At 45.0% G+C, this 19,891-nt stretch overlaps 2 protein-coding genes across 3 annotated transcripts in view; one reads left to right on the top strand and one right to left on the bottom strand.

Moving 5' to 3' along the window:
* LOC126528261 (uncharacterized) overlaps positions 1–2,865 on the bottom strand; it is a 12,202-nt gene extending 9,337 nt beyond the window's left edge. The window contains exons 1-2 of the mRNA XM_050176149.3: positions 2,667–2,865; positions 1–79 (exon numbers count right to left, since the gene is read on the bottom strand). The exon at positions 1–79 is cut by the window's left edge and continues 51 nt beyond it. Of these exons, the coding sequence (XP_050032106.1) occupies positions 1–79; positions 2,667–2,763 (176 nt within the window). The 5' untranslated portion in view covers positions 2,764–2,865. The remainder of the gene's footprint in view (positions 80–2,666) is intronic.
* LOC126528260 (uncharacterized) overlaps positions 1–19,891 on the top strand; it is a 58,671-nt gene that overhangs the window by 16,462 nt on the left and 22,318 nt on the right. Inside the window, exon 1 of one of the 2 annotated variants that reach the window (XM_050176147.3) lies at positions 19,169–19,337. The exons of the other annotated variant lie outside the window; for it this stretch is intronic. The gene's annotated coding sequence lies outside the window, so the exon portion shown is untranslated. Of the gene's footprint in view, positions 1–19,168; positions 19,338–19,891 lie in introns of those variants that run through there. 2 annotated transcript variants of the gene reach the window in all.

Raw genomic sequence — 19,891 nt, 5'->3', positions numbered from 1 at the left:
CTGAATTCATCCCACCACAGCGCTTCCTTATAGCTCAGGTAGCACTTCTTCACGGAGCTTGGTGCGCATCGATCTGTATCTGAAAAATGAAATAAAATATCAGCAGATTCCCGTGTGCTGTGGTAATCGGTTTAAGCGAAGCTTTTGCTTGCGTTGCGAAGAACGGTGTTCCTGGCTTGCTGATCGTTTGAAAACCACACGACCCAATTGGACAAGCTTTCACTGGGAACCCCCTCGATCAACATGAAGTTGTTGCGCTCGATCATGCGCATGCCATGCATGGCAAAGGAATGACGACGAACGGAATGACTGCGACAGCATGAAGATGACTGTATGATGACGAAGCAATGAAGATGTTGAAACGCTCGCGAAGACATGCTGACAACGGAATGACGACCACGATGTGTCAATGGTGGCACGATGACCTAGGGATGAGGACGCTGGAGCAACGACGACGGCGTATTGCCAACGTGATGACGATGCTGGATTGATGCCGACGGCCTCACGTTGACGGCGTGACCAACGGGTTTAGGGAGTTGGAATGAAAACGACTGCGTAATGAAACACGTCGCGGTTGCTTAGTGGCTACGGTGTTGGCCGTTCGAAGACGACGCGGAAGTGCCGACGATGGTGTGACTACGGTGACGCGACGACAACGTGATGCCGACACTGGAAGAATGCCGACGGTGTGACGGCAATAGTGTGACGGTGCTATAGAATGACTGTGACTGTATGAAGACGACGGTGTATCAACAACGGCACAATGACGACAGGATGGCGAAGGTGGAATGACCACAAAGGCGTGACGACAGTGGAAGCACTACGACAGAATGACGGCGATCGATAGACCACGATGGCACGACGGCGACTTTGTGGCGACGACGCAGTGACGACAACGACATGATGACGATGGACTGATCACGATTGAATGACAACAACGGCATGACTACGACGCCTTGTTGGTGCTGCAGCTCATGTTCGCACTTACGTGCATCACCTGCCACGACAGACTGCTTTGATTCGCACCATACCCGGTGTCTGTTCGCAAGCAATTGTTCTAGACAGTAGCTAGAAGCCCGCAGTAATGACAATGGTACGGTGACGATGGCGTGATGACGACATTAGTTTCAATATAACCCACGCATTCAGCAAGAGCTACTCACCGGGGCAGCAGCGGCAACAGCAGCGAAGTCGAAGGAGTAGGCAACGAATGATTCGCCTTAATGAGAGCGGCGACTCACTGCCACACAGTTTCAAGGTGGACCGTGGGCACTTGACGTGATTTAGGCACGATATGACGCAATAAATGAAGCACAGCTGTGCCCCTCCACCTCATCGCACTTCCTCGAAACGCGCCGGCGAGCACGTCTTCCTCGCCGACAAAGCTGAGACCAATGCGCTGCCTTCGGACTTTACGAAAAATACGATAAACAGCCTGCGCGAATATTGCCGTTGTTTATCTTTAAACACCATATAATAAAGGCATGAAGAAATTCGCCTTGACACTACAGATTAGCGTGCATGTACAGAGTATTCCAGGTGTTTCTTTTCATGCGAAACATTTAAAAAAAGTCGTATCTAGGTACCTGCCGTTCTCGCTGATAAGCTACGTGTGTAGGCGGACGTTGATAGTAAAAAAATTAAGCTGTACTTTTTATTATCTAAAATATGGTGATTAACATTGATTACTAACTTTAGGGCAGGTGTAAATGCGAAATTGAAGCCGTGAAGCAGTGAAGTCCCGTCTGCTTAGCAGCAATCCTAAGACTAGCACCACTTTTGACATACGCGACCATATGTGCTAAGAAGCATACTCGCGTTCCAGTTTCTCAAAAGTTTCTCAAAAGCGTGACTTTAGCAGCTGTTCGGGGAGATCTTAGCTGGAGCGCCAGGGCATCTTTTAGCAGGTTTTGGGGATGGATGCGTGATAAAGTGCTGCTATTCTTATGATTTTTGCTAAGCAGACGTGGCTTCACTACTCTTCAGCGGCAATTACGTAATTGCACGTGTCCTAAAATGAGTAGTTAGAGAGTTAATTAGCACATTCTTGATAATTAGCGAAGGTGTCGTCCAGATATTTAAGTGCTAATGTCCACCTAGTCACGTAGAATTTGCCCAAGAATGGCAGGGGCCCGTATGACAGTTTCTTTGAAAACAAATGAACTGAAGCATAACTGCGAGTCGGCCTAGTTGCAACAGATTCATTTTTTTTTTCTTTTTGTGCGCAAGCAAACAGGGACAAAGAAGAGGAGCAACGCAAGGACGAGCGCTTATTTTTTGTTTAAGAAGCGCTCGTCCTTGTGTTGCTCCTCTTCTTTTTCCCTGTTTGTTTGCGCACAAAACGTTTTGAAAACAAGTTGTTCGGCAGAAAAAGAAACACCTCGTACATACAGCAACGGCAGGCTTCAATTGGGTGATTTCACCTTCCAGACACTGCAACAAGTTTAACTGCGACTTAGCGACAGCGTGTTCTGTCGTAAGCCCCGACGCGAGCGAACCGCACCGAGAGAATTTCGGACGAAATTTCGGCACCGAATCAAGACTTTTTTCCACGGTACGCGATAGCAGCGCTGCGATCCGGTCAAAGCGTGTCCTGCGTTGTAAACGTTTACCGTCAAAATCGGGTGTCAGTTTATCTGCGCGCTTTGCACCTTCGCGGCACTAACCTTGCCCCGAAGCCGACGACAAGGAGCCGACGAGGATACACGCCACGGTGACGAACGTCGCCGCTGCTTTCCGCGCAAAGCTGCGTGATGACGCCATTCTGGTTGTTTGGTCTCCGGGTGCGTTCACCTAAGGGCCGAACCCCAGGGAGCCTCAATATGTCGCACCTCTCCTGCGCGAGACTGTCGGGAGCAATGTGAGCAGGCGCGGCCCACAGGCGGCGCTTTCGCGCGCGCCCAAAGTCCAAGGTCTCGAGATCCGCGAGCATTGCTACCTTATCGCTTCGGTTGCGGCTCGGCTGACGCGCACCGCAGTATACTTCACGTCCCGCAATGAATGTGCGACGCACTATGTATTTTGTTTCTTTTTGTCATTTGGAAATCCGGAACAAGCACGCTGTGCACACAGCCACGCCCCTCCATGTCCACAGCGTCCAAGCCATCCTTCCGCCCACGTCATCAAAGTGACGTGATCGCCGCGACGCCGATGACCTAAGCGACAAGGAACAACGCTGTTATCGTAGTGCCGCCTTCCGCGCTTCGTTGTAACGACCAATAAGTGCAGACTCGTGAAGGTAACTGCATATTGCATATGCAGAGTGCCTCAACGCCTAATTTGCTGTGCATAGGACACGCGAGCGCTCTAAGATTAATAATAATTGTGACTCTAAATCTCTTACGCATTGAGCTCATCTGTGATCATATTGGTAGTGCAAGAAAAAGAAAAAATCAACGTTCAGCTTAACATCATTCGGGGCAAATTATGGCCTTCGCTAAACTCAACCTTCGGAAGTGGTATAAGTACGCGCACACGGCAGATGTGTGAACCAGACTACTTTTTAAAACGTAAGAACGCTACATCAGACAACGAACACGAGTATAAGTCTTGTTACCAGAAATGTCCGTTTAGTGCAATTGCTGAAATAAACTGAACGCATTATAGCAAACTCCAAATTAAACTATTTCCTTGACATAAGCCAGTGAAGATTGAGGCTGTTAATAGCCAATGTGCCATTATTTTGCTACTGTAATTCAAGAATTCAAGTAGTCATTTGTGCTACCTTCATCAGCTGATATGATCTAATGTGCTGCCACTCTATCAAAATGGTGGTAGACCATCTGAAAAACTGCTACTTGAGCGTCAACTGCGACTCAAAGATAAATGTGATGCAGTTTATAACCTTATTACATAGAGGTCTGACTGAGTTTTCGGGCATATATGAAAATGAGCTATGGTTGCATTCATGGGTGGGGAACCTCTAGCTTTATAGCTTAGTTATATATATATATATATATATATATATATATATATATATATAGGCCTAGCTCTAGCGCTCCAACTTGCGATGATGTTTAAATGCTGCCAGCTTCAGAAAGGAGGTTTTATGTTGTGCTGTTTGTCAGGAAGTAAAATGGCCTTTCGCTTTGGAAAGTTCCCATATCCAATGTGAATTTGACATCAGAACAATGATGAGAAAAGTTGCTTGTCATTGTTTCTGCTGACGTTAGCTTTTTTTAAGAGTATACCACAATATTTTTGTCCTTTATACCAAGAATGTATCGCTGTCACCTCAGTAATTATGCTATGGTGCCTGAATTACTTGTTTACTAATACAGAAATATTAATAAGTACATTACCTTTTAGTGTGACAGCTGAAAACATGCGCGAAGTGTACGTGGCTTCAGGCGTTAAACAGAAGTCCATTCATGTCACCAGTACTCCAAACAATACACCAAACAATGTTTGTTTATGTATTGAAAGATCAGGAGTTGTGTGAGGCATTTAGTGCGTTAGTGCGGTGTTGTAACAGTCTAGTTAGGTAGTCAATGCTTATCAAGTATTTTGCCCCCAAGTGCGCCAATCCTTTTTGACTGCCAGGTTTGGGTTTCATCGAGTCAGGAGGGAACACAAAGTACGGTGCCTCGTGATTTCAGGGCCGAGCTCGCTGCCTGAAAACAAAAGCATACCGGAGCAAATATTGGAAACGGGACGAGGCACGTGTCTCGTGCAGCAAAAGTTTGGAAACGACGCAGCACAGTGAAGTGAGACACCGAGGTACCGAGACCCAGTGACACCTACAGGGAAGGTCCACATTTTGAGGAGCGCTGGAATTCAAAGCGGAACTGAAGCAATCAACTGGCCAGCAGCGGAGATAAGCAAAATACATTTAGAGTACTGGTGAAAAACAAGTTTCGGCAGAACCCACCTAACGATGAATGTCGACGTTATAATGCGATTAGTGTTGAAGCAACGTGGCGATGCAACGTATTGCCCGAGTATGCAGCAGGGCTCCTATGTCACTCTTACCTAAGGAGCATCATCAAGCGTGTAACGATTCGTTTCCATAATATTTATCCGCTGCCTCTGACTCTGCAGGCTCCTTGCACTTAAGGTCCTTAGAGCAGTACCGCTCACTTGTGTTCACATTTCTATTACCTGTTCTTTTTGGGTGAAGACAACTGGTCAATAAATCCACACTTTCTATCTGAAGGCATCAAATATAGTGATGTTTAAGTCCGTATTGACCATCTAACAAGTTCGTATTTGTAAAATATGCGCGAGTGCATTTTTCAGGAGCAAATATGTTGTAATGGCACTTAATTGCAGTCTTCCCAAGAGAGAAGAAAATCGCAGCATCTGAGCGAAAATGTCTGCTTTGTCTGGCGCCCGAATGTTACATATTGGCACAAACGCTTTATCACTAGCTCTTTTTCTGCTATCTATGCAGGGTCTTTCGAATTCAACGAGAACGCGCGCCACCTGTGTCACGCCGCCTCGGTCTGGACATCCTAACCAACACAGTTCCACGTCTTCTTTCAACTCGTTTCGTCCCGTTTCCAACTGGCCCCAACAACGTCAGATAACACGGTGTCCGGGTAATCGGAACCACCCCCGCAACAATGCCCAACGCATTCCTGCGACCACCGACGCACTTCGAGCCAGGAGACAGCCCGCACCGAGCCTGACCAGACAGGAGAGAACCGAACGCCGTCTTCAAACAAGCGCGTGAATACGCCACCAAGCCTGCAGCCACGCGATAGTCCCTACTCTTCAATTTTTTCGGTACTCGCGGCCGCCGCGTCGCCCCGACATTTCTCCCTCAACCTTCGACGGCGGGCGAACCGACGGATCGAGTTACCTACCTCCTAGAACTCTTTGACGCCCTCTACAAGCCATACGAAACGTAATACAGCCGTCTACTCTTAGACACAAAGAAACAACGCGCATTCCGCAAATTTGTCACAGGCCTTCGGAGGCAGGCAGAAAAACCGACAACGTGGGGAAAAAGAAATACCGACTCGTTCGTGACCGCGTCGTTGTAGAAATGAGAGACACAGCACTACGAGAGCACCTTTCTCGCGAACAGGACCTGAGGCTCGACAAAATAATAACTTCGTGCGAGGCAGCGGAAATTTCTATAAAGAAAGCGCGTAAAGGAGCCTGAAGAGCCGAAGCTTGAAGTGTAAGCCACACAAAAGCAGAAGGAGCTCAGAAGAAACTCACAACCAGCAACATTGAGTAACTAGCAACTGAAACCACACCTGAAAGCGCAACAAAAAAGTTCACGCCGTGGAAAAAAAAATTGAGGAGCCATTCCACTCTGTTAAGGTGGATGACCGGCGAAGCTCTAGCATGTCACACAGGGTTAAACGAGGGAACATGTGTTCATTTTCATCTAATGGTAATGGTGATGACGGTATCTTTGTGATTACTGTGATATACACTGATTGGTTTGGTTACAACCTTGGATTCTTGGCCAAAGTTAAATGTATACGCGACCATTGTTTAGTAGTTGAGTGACTTGGACTTGTGTGGCACTTCAACAAACTCTTCTAGCACAAACTGAGCAAACCATATCTTGTCTGGTTTGCAAATGTCCCCATTCAGGTCTCCAATGATAATCAGGGGTATTGTCATCACGGCTAACACATGCAAATGATGTGGTCATGAACTCCTCGATATTGCACTTCGGTGTGCCTGGAGATATATACACAGTGGATATAGCAAAGGACAAGATGTTTGTACAGCCATACGCCCTTGACTCGCAAGAGTATAATGCCACCGACTGTGGGGATGTCTGTGCCGTACAAACTAAAGATGGAATTGTGATATCCATTGTTTATATGTCTCCAGGAACAGCCAAGTGTGATATCGAGAAGTTCTTGACCACGAACCTTGCATGGTTTAGTCATGATGGCATTACCCCTGTGCTCACCGTCGGATACTTCAAAGAGGACATTTCAAAACCAGACAAGAACTGGTTCACTCAGTTTGTGCAAGGAAGATTTGGTTTGAAGTGCCCGACCAATCCAAGTCACTGAACTGTTCAACAATAGTCGTGTATAGATTTAACTTTGGCCAAAAATCTGTCTAAGGTTGTAACCGAACTAATTAGTGTATATCACAGTAATCACAAAGCTACTGTCACTACCACTGCCATATGATGAAAATTAAAACATGTACCCTAGTATAACCCTATGTGATGTGCTACAGCATCGCTAGTCATCCACTTTCGCAGAGTGGAATGGCTCCTCAATTTTTTTTCTTGGAGACTCTAGAGATCCACAGTATAAACAACAACTCGGACTAGATGGAACCAATAAACGTAACTGGACCAAACGTCTGCTTCAAACTGGACAGCTGCTCCTACGTAAATAGAAAGCCCAAGGATTACATCAGCGTATGGCCATCGCAGTCTACATTCAAGACAACAATGACACGAGTAATAGTAAGTATAAGGGGCGAACACTTCCCATCGACGCTGAATGCAAGTCCCGGTGATTAACTAAAGCAAACCAGTTCACCTTATAAGTTCCTCATCGTTAGTAAGCTAATGAAACTGATTTTGGGCACCAACGCATGCAAAACTTCCCTTTCATCACGAGAATTAAGCTGCAGCGAACAATTGTAGCTGCGTGCGCAGAAACGCAACGACTTCAAAGCGTACTCGACGACTGTCCTGATGTATTTGAAGACATTGAGAAACCGCCTAAGGTATGTTCCATACTACTGAAGGAAGCAGTAGCTCCCACGGTGTCGCATCCACGCCGTTTACCCAGAACATTAGAGCACGAAGTCAAGGCAGAACCACAACAAATGGGACCGAGTGGAATCAGCACGAAAGTCGCAGAGCCTTCCGAGTGGGTCTGTGCGATTGCCATCAACAAAAAAGACGGCAGCGTCCGATTGTTCTTAGTCTTCCGGAAATTAAATAAAGCAATCAAGAGATTGCATTACGAGGGCCAAGTAGTTCCACTTCTGGTCTCGACTCGGTTTGTCCCGTGTCCGCTCTCTCCAACAAGGACGTAGCAGACCGCTAAAGTTGTGGCTGGTGTTAGCATTTCGGCATGTGTAAAAGCCGCCAACTGCACTCTTCACGTAGATTCAACCAGGGATTTTACGGCTTCAGAAACGTGTCCAAGCAATGAGGTGACTTCAAAGAGCCCAAGTGCATGCCCATCAGGCCTCTACGGCGACCTGCGCAGCGTTAGCAAAGGTGACAGCCGAAGCCGCAGCCAGAGTCGAAACACCTAGCAGGGCGCTTCCTGCGTAAAAGCACGCTGCCGTAGGCATTATCGCTGCAGCCTGCCTATCAGGATTCTTCACCATTGCAGCCATGTTACCACCAGGCCCTTCCTTAACCATTGCTAACATTGTAGCAGCTCGATTGTGCGTTGTTGGAAGTTCGTGTCAATGAGTCTGGGCAGTGTGCAATATTTGATGCACATCCTCAACGCTGTCTTATCCAACGAGCTTAATATTGGTACATTCTTCAAGGAAAGCATGTTAGCTCAGATTCAGGTAAATATATTAAATGGAGAAGACTTGCACAAGCTTGTCGTTTGCAGTAGAAGTAAGCATGGCGCACACGACAGGAACAGAAGGCCCTTTCTGCATTCCATTTTCTCTTTGCTTTCCAGTTTGTTTAGTTATAAATGCATATATGCATACCTGCACCCCGCTGGGGCTATCGCAGCCGTGAGAAAAACGCTCACATACGAGCTAATTTGCGTACTGTGCTTATCCTTGCCATAAGCTATCTTACCAATATACATATATAAAACCATACATTGTTGGTGGTTACGTGCGATATTAGCGCATATTCTCGCATCTTACACTTAGAATCGAGCCTGTGTAAGAGGGATCTTTCTATGAGAACTTGCCTAACGTGTCTTGTAAGCCCATCTTGTAAACCCGTTTCGGTTGTCGATGGTGCCCGTTACTGCCACCGCCAGTCTCCGTCGCAGCTATCCCCACGAATGTGAAAGAAAATCCCCCCTTCCCGCCGGAATCGAACCCAGGCCCGTTGCGCGGGAGTCAGCTACTTTGCCACTGAGCTACGCCAGCTTATAGCGTTAGCTTGTAGCGTAAAAAGGCTTTTTACACGCGCCCTAGCGCGCCAGAAGACACCCGATGTGAGATGCACGCCGCGTAGCGTCGATACGTGCGCACGTTGCGTTGCAGTCGCATAATATTACACCACTTGCACACTTAGTGGTACAAGGTAGATACAGAAGCTTTGAGGAAGAAAAAGACTAAGGAGCTGTATAAAAAAAACTCCTGGAGCTCCTGGAGCGCTATGATTGTGCTGCGTGGGCCGCGAAGGCCTGTGATTTGTTAATGCCATACACTGTACTGTACCTTCGCGTGTGTTGGTGAGTCTGTAGCTTTAGGTTACGAGTAAGTGTGCTGTGGCGCTGAAACTACACGGATACATGTGCGATAATGTAACCGCATTCAGTAAGTGTAATCCAGGTTCAGTAAGTATTACTCAGTCGATGAACAACTTAGGTGAGATATACGTGTATCCTCTGGCAGATTGCCAAACGACAAGTGTCTGCGCATTCTGAATAAAGGCCGTCTTATCATGCTCCATAATCTTGGGTCATGTTCGAGAACGTCAGGTTCGCATTTTATTAGTGAGCTTTGTCAGCTGCATAATTTCTTGGGAAGATTTACCTGCACATGAACAATTTGTTGAATGCTGTTTCGTAACACTGTGCAATATATAAATTACAAAGAAATGCATGTGGTAGTAGACTTGAGGACATTTGTTTTTTACATGTGCATTGCTTACCTGAACTTAAGATTTTTGTGATCGTTCCTTCAACAGAGGGCAGAAATTTTTCTCGGTTTCAAGCAAGCTAACCGTCACTGTGTACCAATCACTTATTTCAGAAAAAGAAAAGACAGAACTGCTAAAGTGACATCACGACAGACATATCGCTGTAACCTGATTATCTTGGTTTATCAGACGAATACAGAACAACATCGAATAATTGGCACAGTTTCTTTACAACAGCCCGATACACGCAGAATATCATGTCCAATGAAAGTTTTAAAATTTGACATTGACTAAAAAAGTACGATTTGTACATCAGGCTCTAATTTAATACATCTCTGCAGAGACGGTTCAAGTTGAACTAACAAAAAGAGCCGGAATACGAACATAAGTTTTGAAAAAAATATTCTTTTTCGGTAACCCAACAGGGCAGTGACGTTAGAATGGCAATTCTTCTTTCTGACAAGTGTTAAGCATCCCAGTGAATGCTCCAGCCCAGGCCACACAGAATGTTGCCTTGTGATATGACTCTTCACAGCAGGATTACGTGTCCAACTCGTGGCTGCAGATATCATGAGAGCCACGCAGTCCGAAAAATTGGGAAAAGTGATTGGACAACTTGGCAAGCTATGCATTGAAAGTGATAAACTTGATTGAGGTTATATTAAACAAGACTGTTCAGTTTCATCTAAAGCTTTTCCTGTGACCCACGTGACACAGCCTTTCTAAATCTGCTGATCTGCGTAGTCAAGATCTGCTTGGAATTTCTACACCTGATAATTTCGCAGTTCCAAGATTCTTATATCTTAGAAGGAGTGTTCTGTTTCTGGTCACTTCTTAATTCACCCCACAATGTTGTGCGCATCTCTCATATGTAACATGAAGTACATTTGGCCAGCTTTGAGATTATAGTTAATAACTTTCTTGAAAGAATTCAAGATGCGAGGATAGGCATCAGTGTGACATCATGACAAATTATATTACCCATGTTTTTTTTATTATAGTATATTTAAACTTATGCTTATTTCCATGCTACTGTGACAAAGCACCGCTTAATGCGTACAAGTGTTATATTTTAGGTTCTCTTGTGACACCGTGCGATATCTTTTGCACACTGACGACCATTTCCGAGAGTTGGACTCAGATTTCAAATGGTTTCAGCCACAATCCAGCTGGTCAGCAGAAGCCGCCCTACTTTCTCTGCCAAAAAAATACTGCAGCTAGCAAAATTCAATCAGTGAGAAGGTATTTGTGTTTGATTAACTTCTAGCAGACTAGGTAAAGTTGCCACCAAAAAAAATAAATAAATAAGAAGGCCTTATTCTTTGAGGAAGTCATTTAATTCTGCCTACCACTAGGCGCTATGAAATTTGAATGCTTATTCAGCTATATACTTTGTCGCTCATATAAAGTAGAAAAACATTAAAAGCGATGACACGCTAACAAAACTGTCATCTTTACAGACGCATATCCCCGTTTACAACGTACCTCAGCAAGAACTTTGGAATGTAAATAGGAGCAGAACTAGGCTTCAGCCACCAAATGTTAAGGTTTTGTTAAGCGACAGTGCTGAACCAAATGCACAGAGATAATGGTTTCGATGTATCTGTCCTGCCTTTAAAAAAACTACGTGAAATACTTGTATGATAGGTTCTATTGCCGGGACAAGTTCATTTTCTCTTTTGTTTTATCTTCATAATATCGGTTTAGAAAAACGTGTATGAAATCTTTCCACGATCATTGCTTTATGTAATCTGATTGGGTTTTCGTGTATTTCAGTGTGAATTTCTCTCATTTTTATTTTTGCTAACACCCTAATGTAAAACGCGTATACAGGACGAAGCTGTCCTGTGTACTTACCCTCAAGCTTTAACCTGCAGCTTTTTCACCAGGTCATCCTCGCAACATTGTTGCAGAATAAAATTCGATTCAATTCATTTTTCAGAAACGTGCCGCGCAGCTTGCATACCGAGGTCATCAAGGCATCGTTAAGGTCAAACAACTTCTGAGGCAAAATGTCTGCTTTCCGACGTAGACAGTCTGGTGCACACATTTGTGAAGAGCTGCCTACAATGTCCAGTTGTCGTGCCACAACGAATTCAAGAACCACTTGATCTTTCATCACCACCATATAGGACCTCGGAAGAACTCTCAGTCAACTTTTCTGGTCCGTTCCTACATGTAAAATACGCCATGGTGGTAACAGACGATTTTCAAAGTACCTCGCAGTGAAAATCAACTCCGCAAGTGCATAAAACGTAATTTTTGCTCTTCGAGCAAGTCGCGCCCTTTTTGACATTGCGCATCAAGTAAAAACAGATAATGGTCCCCCGTTATCAAAATTTAATATTTTCCGAAAGAGCTTGGTTTCAGTCACCACAGAACCACACCTGTCTGGCTTCAGGCCAATGGAGAAGTAGAACAATATATGACGACATTCAAAAAAAAAACATGTCCACACCAGCAAACTCTAACGTGGATTGGAAAGTTAACCTGGACATGCTCCTAACGTCATATCGCTCCACAAAACAAGGAATAACTGCACGGATGCCATATGAACTTGTTTGGCAGACCCATGAAGAATATTAACCCGCACTATCCCCTCCCCCCTAACTACTGGCAAGACTGACTACCGAAACACGCAGTCATCTAGACTCCAGAATAAAACTGACTTTAAGCACTATATAGATGCGAAAAGAAATGCTCCACCACATCAGTTCCGCATTGGTAAGCATTTGCCAACAACAGCAACGTAGCAAGCCTACTTAGTTCTACATCCCCATACCCTACGCTATCATCGGTGTCCATGGATCAAAATAAGAGCTATCCGGCGCAACACAAATATTGTGCGCAATTGCAGTTTTTTTTTAATGGGTCAAATATTCATGAGACTCCTCCGGAAAGAAAGTATGCCGGATGTCGTGGTGTCACCATCACCTTGTCTGGACAGTCGCTCCTCAATGACTGGAGCCCTGCCTGGTCCCGGTTCGGTCCCGGGCAAGTCCCAACTAACCGGTGGTATAGTCTTTGTGAGACCGCATACCACCAAGGCAGTTTCCAGACTTTGGTGTGTGAACTGTAAGCAGTTCTTGTGCTATTTTTGTTCTTCAGGAGAGTAAATGTAGTGTCTTTATTGCTACATCTAGCCAAGTATCCAAAACCTGTTCGCCACTATGTAACGTGAATGCTATTACATACCTGCTCTGTCCAACCCAATCTATATACGCAATTGGCAATCCAGTAAACACAACACTGGCGGATTAGAGCACTTTTTAAGCGAATCCGTCATTATCAAGTCAATCGTTACATTTCCGGACACAACGCAGGCAACTGAAGATCTTCTAAACAATAAACAACAGGTTTCACTTATATGGGGTACCATGGAAATGACAGTAATGAAACAAAGGAGCATCATCTCACCAGATTCACGTACAGTATTCTGTCCACTGAAAGAGAGAAGCACGATGTTGTACTGCCCCACATTGTTTTGAAGTCTCAATGCAAACATTGGGACACTGTTCAAATAATAACTCGGCACAATTTTGCATACACGCTCCTTAAAAGCGAGGCATTCTTATTGAATGACTGGAAATTAGTCAACCGAAATAATCTCCTATGTGCGTTCACTCAGAAACTAGTGCCTCTGCGGAGCAGCCGCCGCTTTCTTGCAGCATATTCATGTGGAGCTGTCCTCACCCTTCTCGTTCTGTCTCCCTTGGGGCTGCAATAACTGTTTATCTTCCTTATATATTTGAGGAAAAAAACGACCATTTCACAAATTTGAATATGGAATTCTTGAATTGGATGCCATTGAAATAGAAATGACTATTCGATTCGTTTTCGAAATTTTGAATATTCTCCCACCTTTACTACAAATGCTTTAGAGCACAGCTTGGGTATTCTGGACGACCTGTGACCATTGCATGTGCGCCAGCCGTTACAATAATATGACCGAGTAGGGATGAACGGAAGATTTAGTGCATGTATTTGGATGAGGCAAACCCCAGTGAAGCATACTGTGCCAGTTTTGCGATTAATGTGAACTGCTGTGCATTCCCATCGACTTCTGGTGTTTAAACATGCATACTTTACCGCTAGCTTGATTAGAGGTATGTCATATTGTTTTCAACATAGTGACATAAATACTTTCAGATGGTGGGGATTACTTGCAGATGGTGGTGGGATGGTTACGCAGAATCACGTTACATTATTCTCAAACCATGGGAAAAAACGATTTTTTTTAATGCATGCAGAGCATCCATCAACAAGTATTAGGTGGACGTTGCAAGCTATTACATGAAGCCTTTGTCTATGTCATGCCTGGTACGGTAGTATGGTGCATCTGAACATAGCAATTTGCCTTTGTTCTACAGTTCTTTACGAATGCGAAGATCAGGGAAGTCATAACCGAAATAAATTTGGACGACACTCACGGTTATGAGTGGTTATGTCTAGGCTGTAAGCTCTATGGCAGCAGTTTACTGCTGTTTGAGGACCACTTTTTTCTTAGTTAAGGTGTGAAAGATGTGTTTTTGTTTAATAGAATTCATGTTCAGTGACTGTAAAAGACCCTGCACCAGTACTTACTGATCACACTTTTGATGCATTGACTGAGTGCTGAAATGAGTGTGGGAACATTCGTTTAAAAGAGGAGCCAAAGTGACAAAAACTCAGGGTGTAAAGAAATTATGCTTATAGCAACGATACTTTCTTGTTTTAAAAAAGGCTCTCAGTTTTATGAAGCAAGTATGACATGAGTCAGTGAATAATTATTTGTAATAGATCTACCAGATCACATTTTGGTTAGTTTGGCGCTGTGTTCCTAGCCTGGATATGATTTTTGGTAGAAAGGAGAAAAAGCTTGTGTGGGTGTTTTCGCTGACTTTAACAGTGGTCTTTGTGCTTTTACAGATGTCTTTCCAACAAAGCGTTGAAGAAGTTGTATGCCTCGGTCTTTTCCAGGAATCCAGTTCACCAGATTCCTCTCGCAAAGCATCAATTTATTTTTTTGTTTTCCTAGATGACAATGCAGTTTCATATTAGATTGATTGAAAATTCAAAATTCCCGAAATTTGGTAAGCTTCAGAAAAATTGAAGCAGTAAGGTTAAAAATCCGTAACTCTGCATCAGAAATAGATGTCGCAGTTCTGTAGACGGAATCTGTTAGACAGATAGAGCGGGGAAGTTTGATATTATAATTTAAAGCTTACGTGAAATTGTTAGAATGTTTACGAGGGTATTGCGAAATTCCTACTCAAACATTACTGGTACATTCCAGCGTGGCGTATAATACATCGATCATTGCTCACTTTAGGAGTATTACTAGGTACAGCTTACAGAATTGTGATGTCGTTTTTCATTGCCGATTTAAGGAGTTGTAAATTCCGAGATTTCTAGAAATTTTGCAATTTCTAACAATTTATTAAGAAAGCTGAAGGTCTAAATGAAGAAGGCGGCAGATATTAAGCTTTTCTTTTACAAATGCAACGTATCTCATCAAAATAGCTACAGGGGTTGCCGAGAGAAACGGTTTCTCCTTTGCCTTTTATTTAGATAGGAGCATCCGAGCTAAACCTTCACCTTAATAACGACGACACATTTCGCTTCCCGAAGCTCACCACAGCGCCAAGCGGAACCCATTTAAAAGAATGATGACTGACGTCAGTGGTAAAATATGAAAGCGAAGCTTACTTTGCCGTTTTCCCGATGCTTGGTGTTCATCACCGCCTCGTCGCCTAGTAGACGGTAACTTTAGGTGCTTATTACGGGCCTCTAGGCACGTCGCACTGGGTACGCACCCGAATAGACAACTTTGTGGTCAATCCCTCCTAAGGAGTATGTGGCAGTATGGCGTAACGGTTCTATAATGCTTATGCAGGGTGTCCCAGCTAACTTTAGCCAGGGTTTTAAAATTTGCGAATGCCATGGTAGCCGGAAACAACCAAGGTAATGTTGTTTGTCATCGCTTGGAGATGACAAACATGACGTTTGTCATCGCTACCACGCCAAGTCAAACGAGCGTCATGTCATCCGGCATTGCGTTGGTCCTGCGGTTTTTGCTGAAGTCACCTTTCGGCCTAGCTGGACTGACAACGCTCAAACTTCCGTAACGGAATCGCCGGGACCGCAGCCACAAATCAAACTAACGTCTCCCCCGACGGTTGAAGTCAGCACAACTGTTCCCGTGTTTCGTAAATAAATAAAAAAAAAATACGGAAGTTTCTGCGTTTCTCGGCGGTCTTTATCTAAAGCGTGGGAGAGCGGTTCCGCAAAGTTAGGCCGTGCGACGAACACCGACGCGCTCAGCACGGCGCCTGCTTACTCAGTTTCTCTCCTCCTCTTCTTCCTCTCAAACAATCTTCCCTCGCAGCTCCTCAACCGATTCACAACTGCCAGGACAAACCGCGTAGTTCAGTGTAGGGCACACTCGAGCTCCTCTACAACGAACGCCTCTACAACGAAATGACTCGTATAACGAAGGAATAATTCTGTCTCAGTTCTATTGCACCACCTTTACAACGAGGTGACCTGTACAATGAGTGATGTCGGAGGCCGCAAGCACTTTGTTATAAGGGTGTTTGACTGTATGAAGCAAGTTATTAGGCACATTATACCCTGTACTTTATAAAGCGTAATATGGAAGCAGACTAGATGCGAAGGGACATGAACAAGTGATCCCTCAGCAATGTACTGTGCTGGCCCTGAGCACTAAAAGAGGCAAAGCCCGTGGCCAGTCCACCTCTGACCATGGCGCTGCTATGGCTAGAGGTGGATTGGGCTGTAAAGAGCGTCAGAAGCTCATAAAAACGCTCGATTATTTCAGTTATCATGCGACTGTTTAGCGAATCCCCCATCTCTTGTATACGCCACTGCAAATCAAATCAAATCTAGTGAAAACATCAGGGAGCGAATCGCTGAGACCACAGCAGATTTGGTCTTGTCCTGCGCCGCCTAAATGCGAATGCCGAAATACTGCAACCGTAAGACACTTGTGTGTGGGGAAGAAGAAAGGAAGGTTGGAATTAAGGAGCGAACCAAAGATTTAAGGAAGAAAATTATAAAGCAAAAAAGAAATGAATGAAGGAATAAATAAGAAATAGATTAACGAAGAAACAAATTATTTAATTAAGAAATCAATGAAATATGGGACAACGAAAATAACGAAGTAAGGAAGTACCAAACAAATGGATCAACTAAGGAAGGAAGTAGCGAATCAGTGTCATAAGAACTACTACGTAAAGTATTCCTACCGGTATCGTTTTGGTAAGGCGCGGCGGTATTATTTCAGCGCTATTTGGCATGAGACAGCTGCTCACGTCCTTGAGGAACGAGCAGTCGCCGGGAAAAGCCAAGCGGGGGAACGGAACCGCCCCGCCTTTGCACAACGAGACTCGCAAGCGCGCGCTGTGAAAGCAAACACGGGCCGAAGCGTATACGCAAAGGCTCCGTTGGCCGCTTCGCCACAGACGAACGGGTGGTAGGCACTTCAGAGGAGCATCCACTACCGACGGATAGCTTAACGAAGGCACGAAAACAGCTTCTGCCTTCCATCTTGTCAAGGTTACCCCAAAAATACACAACGAACCTGCCCCTACGAAGAGGGCGCCGAACGCTCGGCAGCGAGGTATGGTCACATGCTCAAACGCGGCGCGTCACCTAATACTCACGTAACACTATCGACTTTTCGTTTTCTTACGTTAAATGAAAGGTACTGGAGTTTTAAACCCTAGAAGAAGAAAGAAACACAGGCAAGCTTCAGAAGGCTCTAAACGATTTACTATAACAGCTTTTCTACAACCAGCCTTGGTTTCGTTCTCCGGGGGATTTATGTTTTGTGACATCACGGTGTAGAAGGCGGCATCGTGGAAAAAGGACGCACGTCACAACGTTTTGCCTACTCGCTCCAGCTTACTCGGGGGTCTATGCCGCCCCTCGATGCAAGGCTAATTACGCTGCACGATGTAGCAGCGTGACAGATCATCCAGCTCAGCACATTTACCTTCAAACACGCTGACCGGCGGTGTCGTGCAAGGTGCCTCACTGAGAAGAGCGAGTAGCGGCCCACGAAGACTGACGTAGGAGACGTGAAAGCAGGATCATCCAATTGTGAAGTCGCCTGGTCGACGACAATTCTCCCAGCATCTCCTTCTTGAGCGCAGGACATTTGTTTGATCTGTTCGAAATATTGATATTGAAGTCACCGATAACGAACGTCGGCGTTGTTTTATCACTGATATTATCATAGGAGGGCGGCTGACGCCACATTGCGAACGGTCGGTATCAGCACGATGATGCTTATACAAAATTCAACCTATTCTGCGGTCAAAAGTATGTAGATGCCATTGGAGCAATTTTACGCTCTATCTTCAAGTCACCCTCCCCAAGGCGCCATTTGCAGACCAATTTTATGTACCGCAATCTTCGCGTCTGCGGTGGAACTTGCGCCTGCCGAAAGAAAATAAATGCTATTCACAAGAGCGCGCGGCACGCATTGTCCCTGTATTTATTGCAGAATAAACCGTGGGTGAAGACGCAGTGCTCTGAGCTTCGTTCCTGTGTATTGCCCTTCACTTTTCATTCTATTCTATTCATCCATTCCATTAAGAGGCACGTGTGCTTTAAGAGATAGCTATAAGACAAGAATATACGGAAAGGTCCAGTGCCGTGATGTATTGCCTTTTTTTTTTTTTTTTTAAGCTGAGTAGAGGTGCTCCTGTGGCACTACTTCGTATAGGTCAGTACAGTACCCGACCCACGATACCAAGAACGTAACAGATCGATCCCACTAATATTTCCTATATGAATATTGCGGTACAAATTGAACAGTTCGCAATGACTGCGAATTTCCGCATAAACCTGTTGCATTCGTGCCTTTAGAAAAAAATTAATCGAGATTGCTCGAAAATTTTGAAAGACGAAGCGCAGTAAATAACACGACAACGTCCGAAATCCCAAGGGCGAAGACAAGCCCAAATTCGTGCACTCCCCAACACGTTACTATTATTACATTTCTATAACTAGACGATCACATCTCTATACGGTTCCCTCTAGCAAATTATTTTGTAGGCAACTCTATGGCCGAAACCAAACTGTGCCGTGGCCTCTTCTCATGTGCAGTGATTCTCAAGGTCGCTTGGTGGGAGGGAGTTGCGGAACTAGGTACATGCGCGTGCAAGTTGCAGCAACAATTGCAGCGCATGCGCTTTCTCTCTTTCTCTCTCTCTCTCTCTCTCTCTCTCTCTCTGCGCAACGCAACAGTTGCGGAGGAGAGAGAGCGCGCGCGGCTACAAGGGTTGCAGGAAGAGTGTCTGGGATCGATACCACCCGCACGAGAGGGTGGGGTTGTTGCGCGCGCTTTTTACGAGCGCGCCGAGTCGGCGTCGAGGGCTCAGTTGACGTCGAACACGTGTCCGCCTGGTGTTCAGCTGGGACAGCGCGGGAGCTGCCGTTGGGGTGCTCGCAGGCACTGCTCTTTTCGCCTCGGTCGTCGTGAAGTTTCCTTTTTCCGCCCGAATTCACCTAGTAGCGAGCGTCGAAACCGAAGAAATTTTGCGGCGGAGCGTGGGCGTGTGTGTGTGTGCGTACTGGACAGCGAAAGGCAGCTTAAGGGGTAAGTCAGCTTGACTACTTTCGGCTTTTGTGACGCCGGAGAAATGGGCCACTGTTCACGGCAAAATAGCTGTGCTTACAAAAAAAAAGGGAAGAAAGAAAAAGAAAAGAGAAATTTGCATTAACTCTCGGCTAAACCAATTCCAGATGTTACAGGGATGGCTGTGTGTGATTATAAAGAAAGGTAGGGATCCTCGCGACAAAATTAAGTTTGCTCAAGGAGATTTCTGCGACATTTATTTACTGATTTACTCGAATACCCTCAATGTCGGGCGTGCGTTGTCGCCCATTTGGCTTCTATCGAGATAATGCAGATAAGGTAAATATTTTGAGAAATTGCATTTATTTAATAAATTTAGGGTGCATACAATGCAAGGATATAAGTATTTTCGTCATATATGACCAGCATGGTTGTAATTTATACTATACATATTTGCCACATGCTGCAGACCACATGTTGGTAGCAGAAATGAAGTCAGCTAGTACGTAGAGCAACGGAATTTACTATAATTTCTCCGTCGAACACTTGTTTAGATACGTATGAGTCAATGTGCC

This window comes from Dermacentor andersoni, chromosome 9 (assembly GCF_023375885.2).
Source record: "Dermacentor andersoni chromosome 9, qqDerAnde1_hic_scaffold, whole genome shotgun sequence".
Classification (NCBI taxonomy): domain Eukaryota; kingdom Metazoa; phylum Arthropoda; class Arachnida; order Ixodida; family Ixodidae; genus Dermacentor; species Dermacentor andersoni.
Note: the sequence above shows the minus strand (reverse complement) of the source record. Positions and strands in the feature narration are given on the sequence as shown.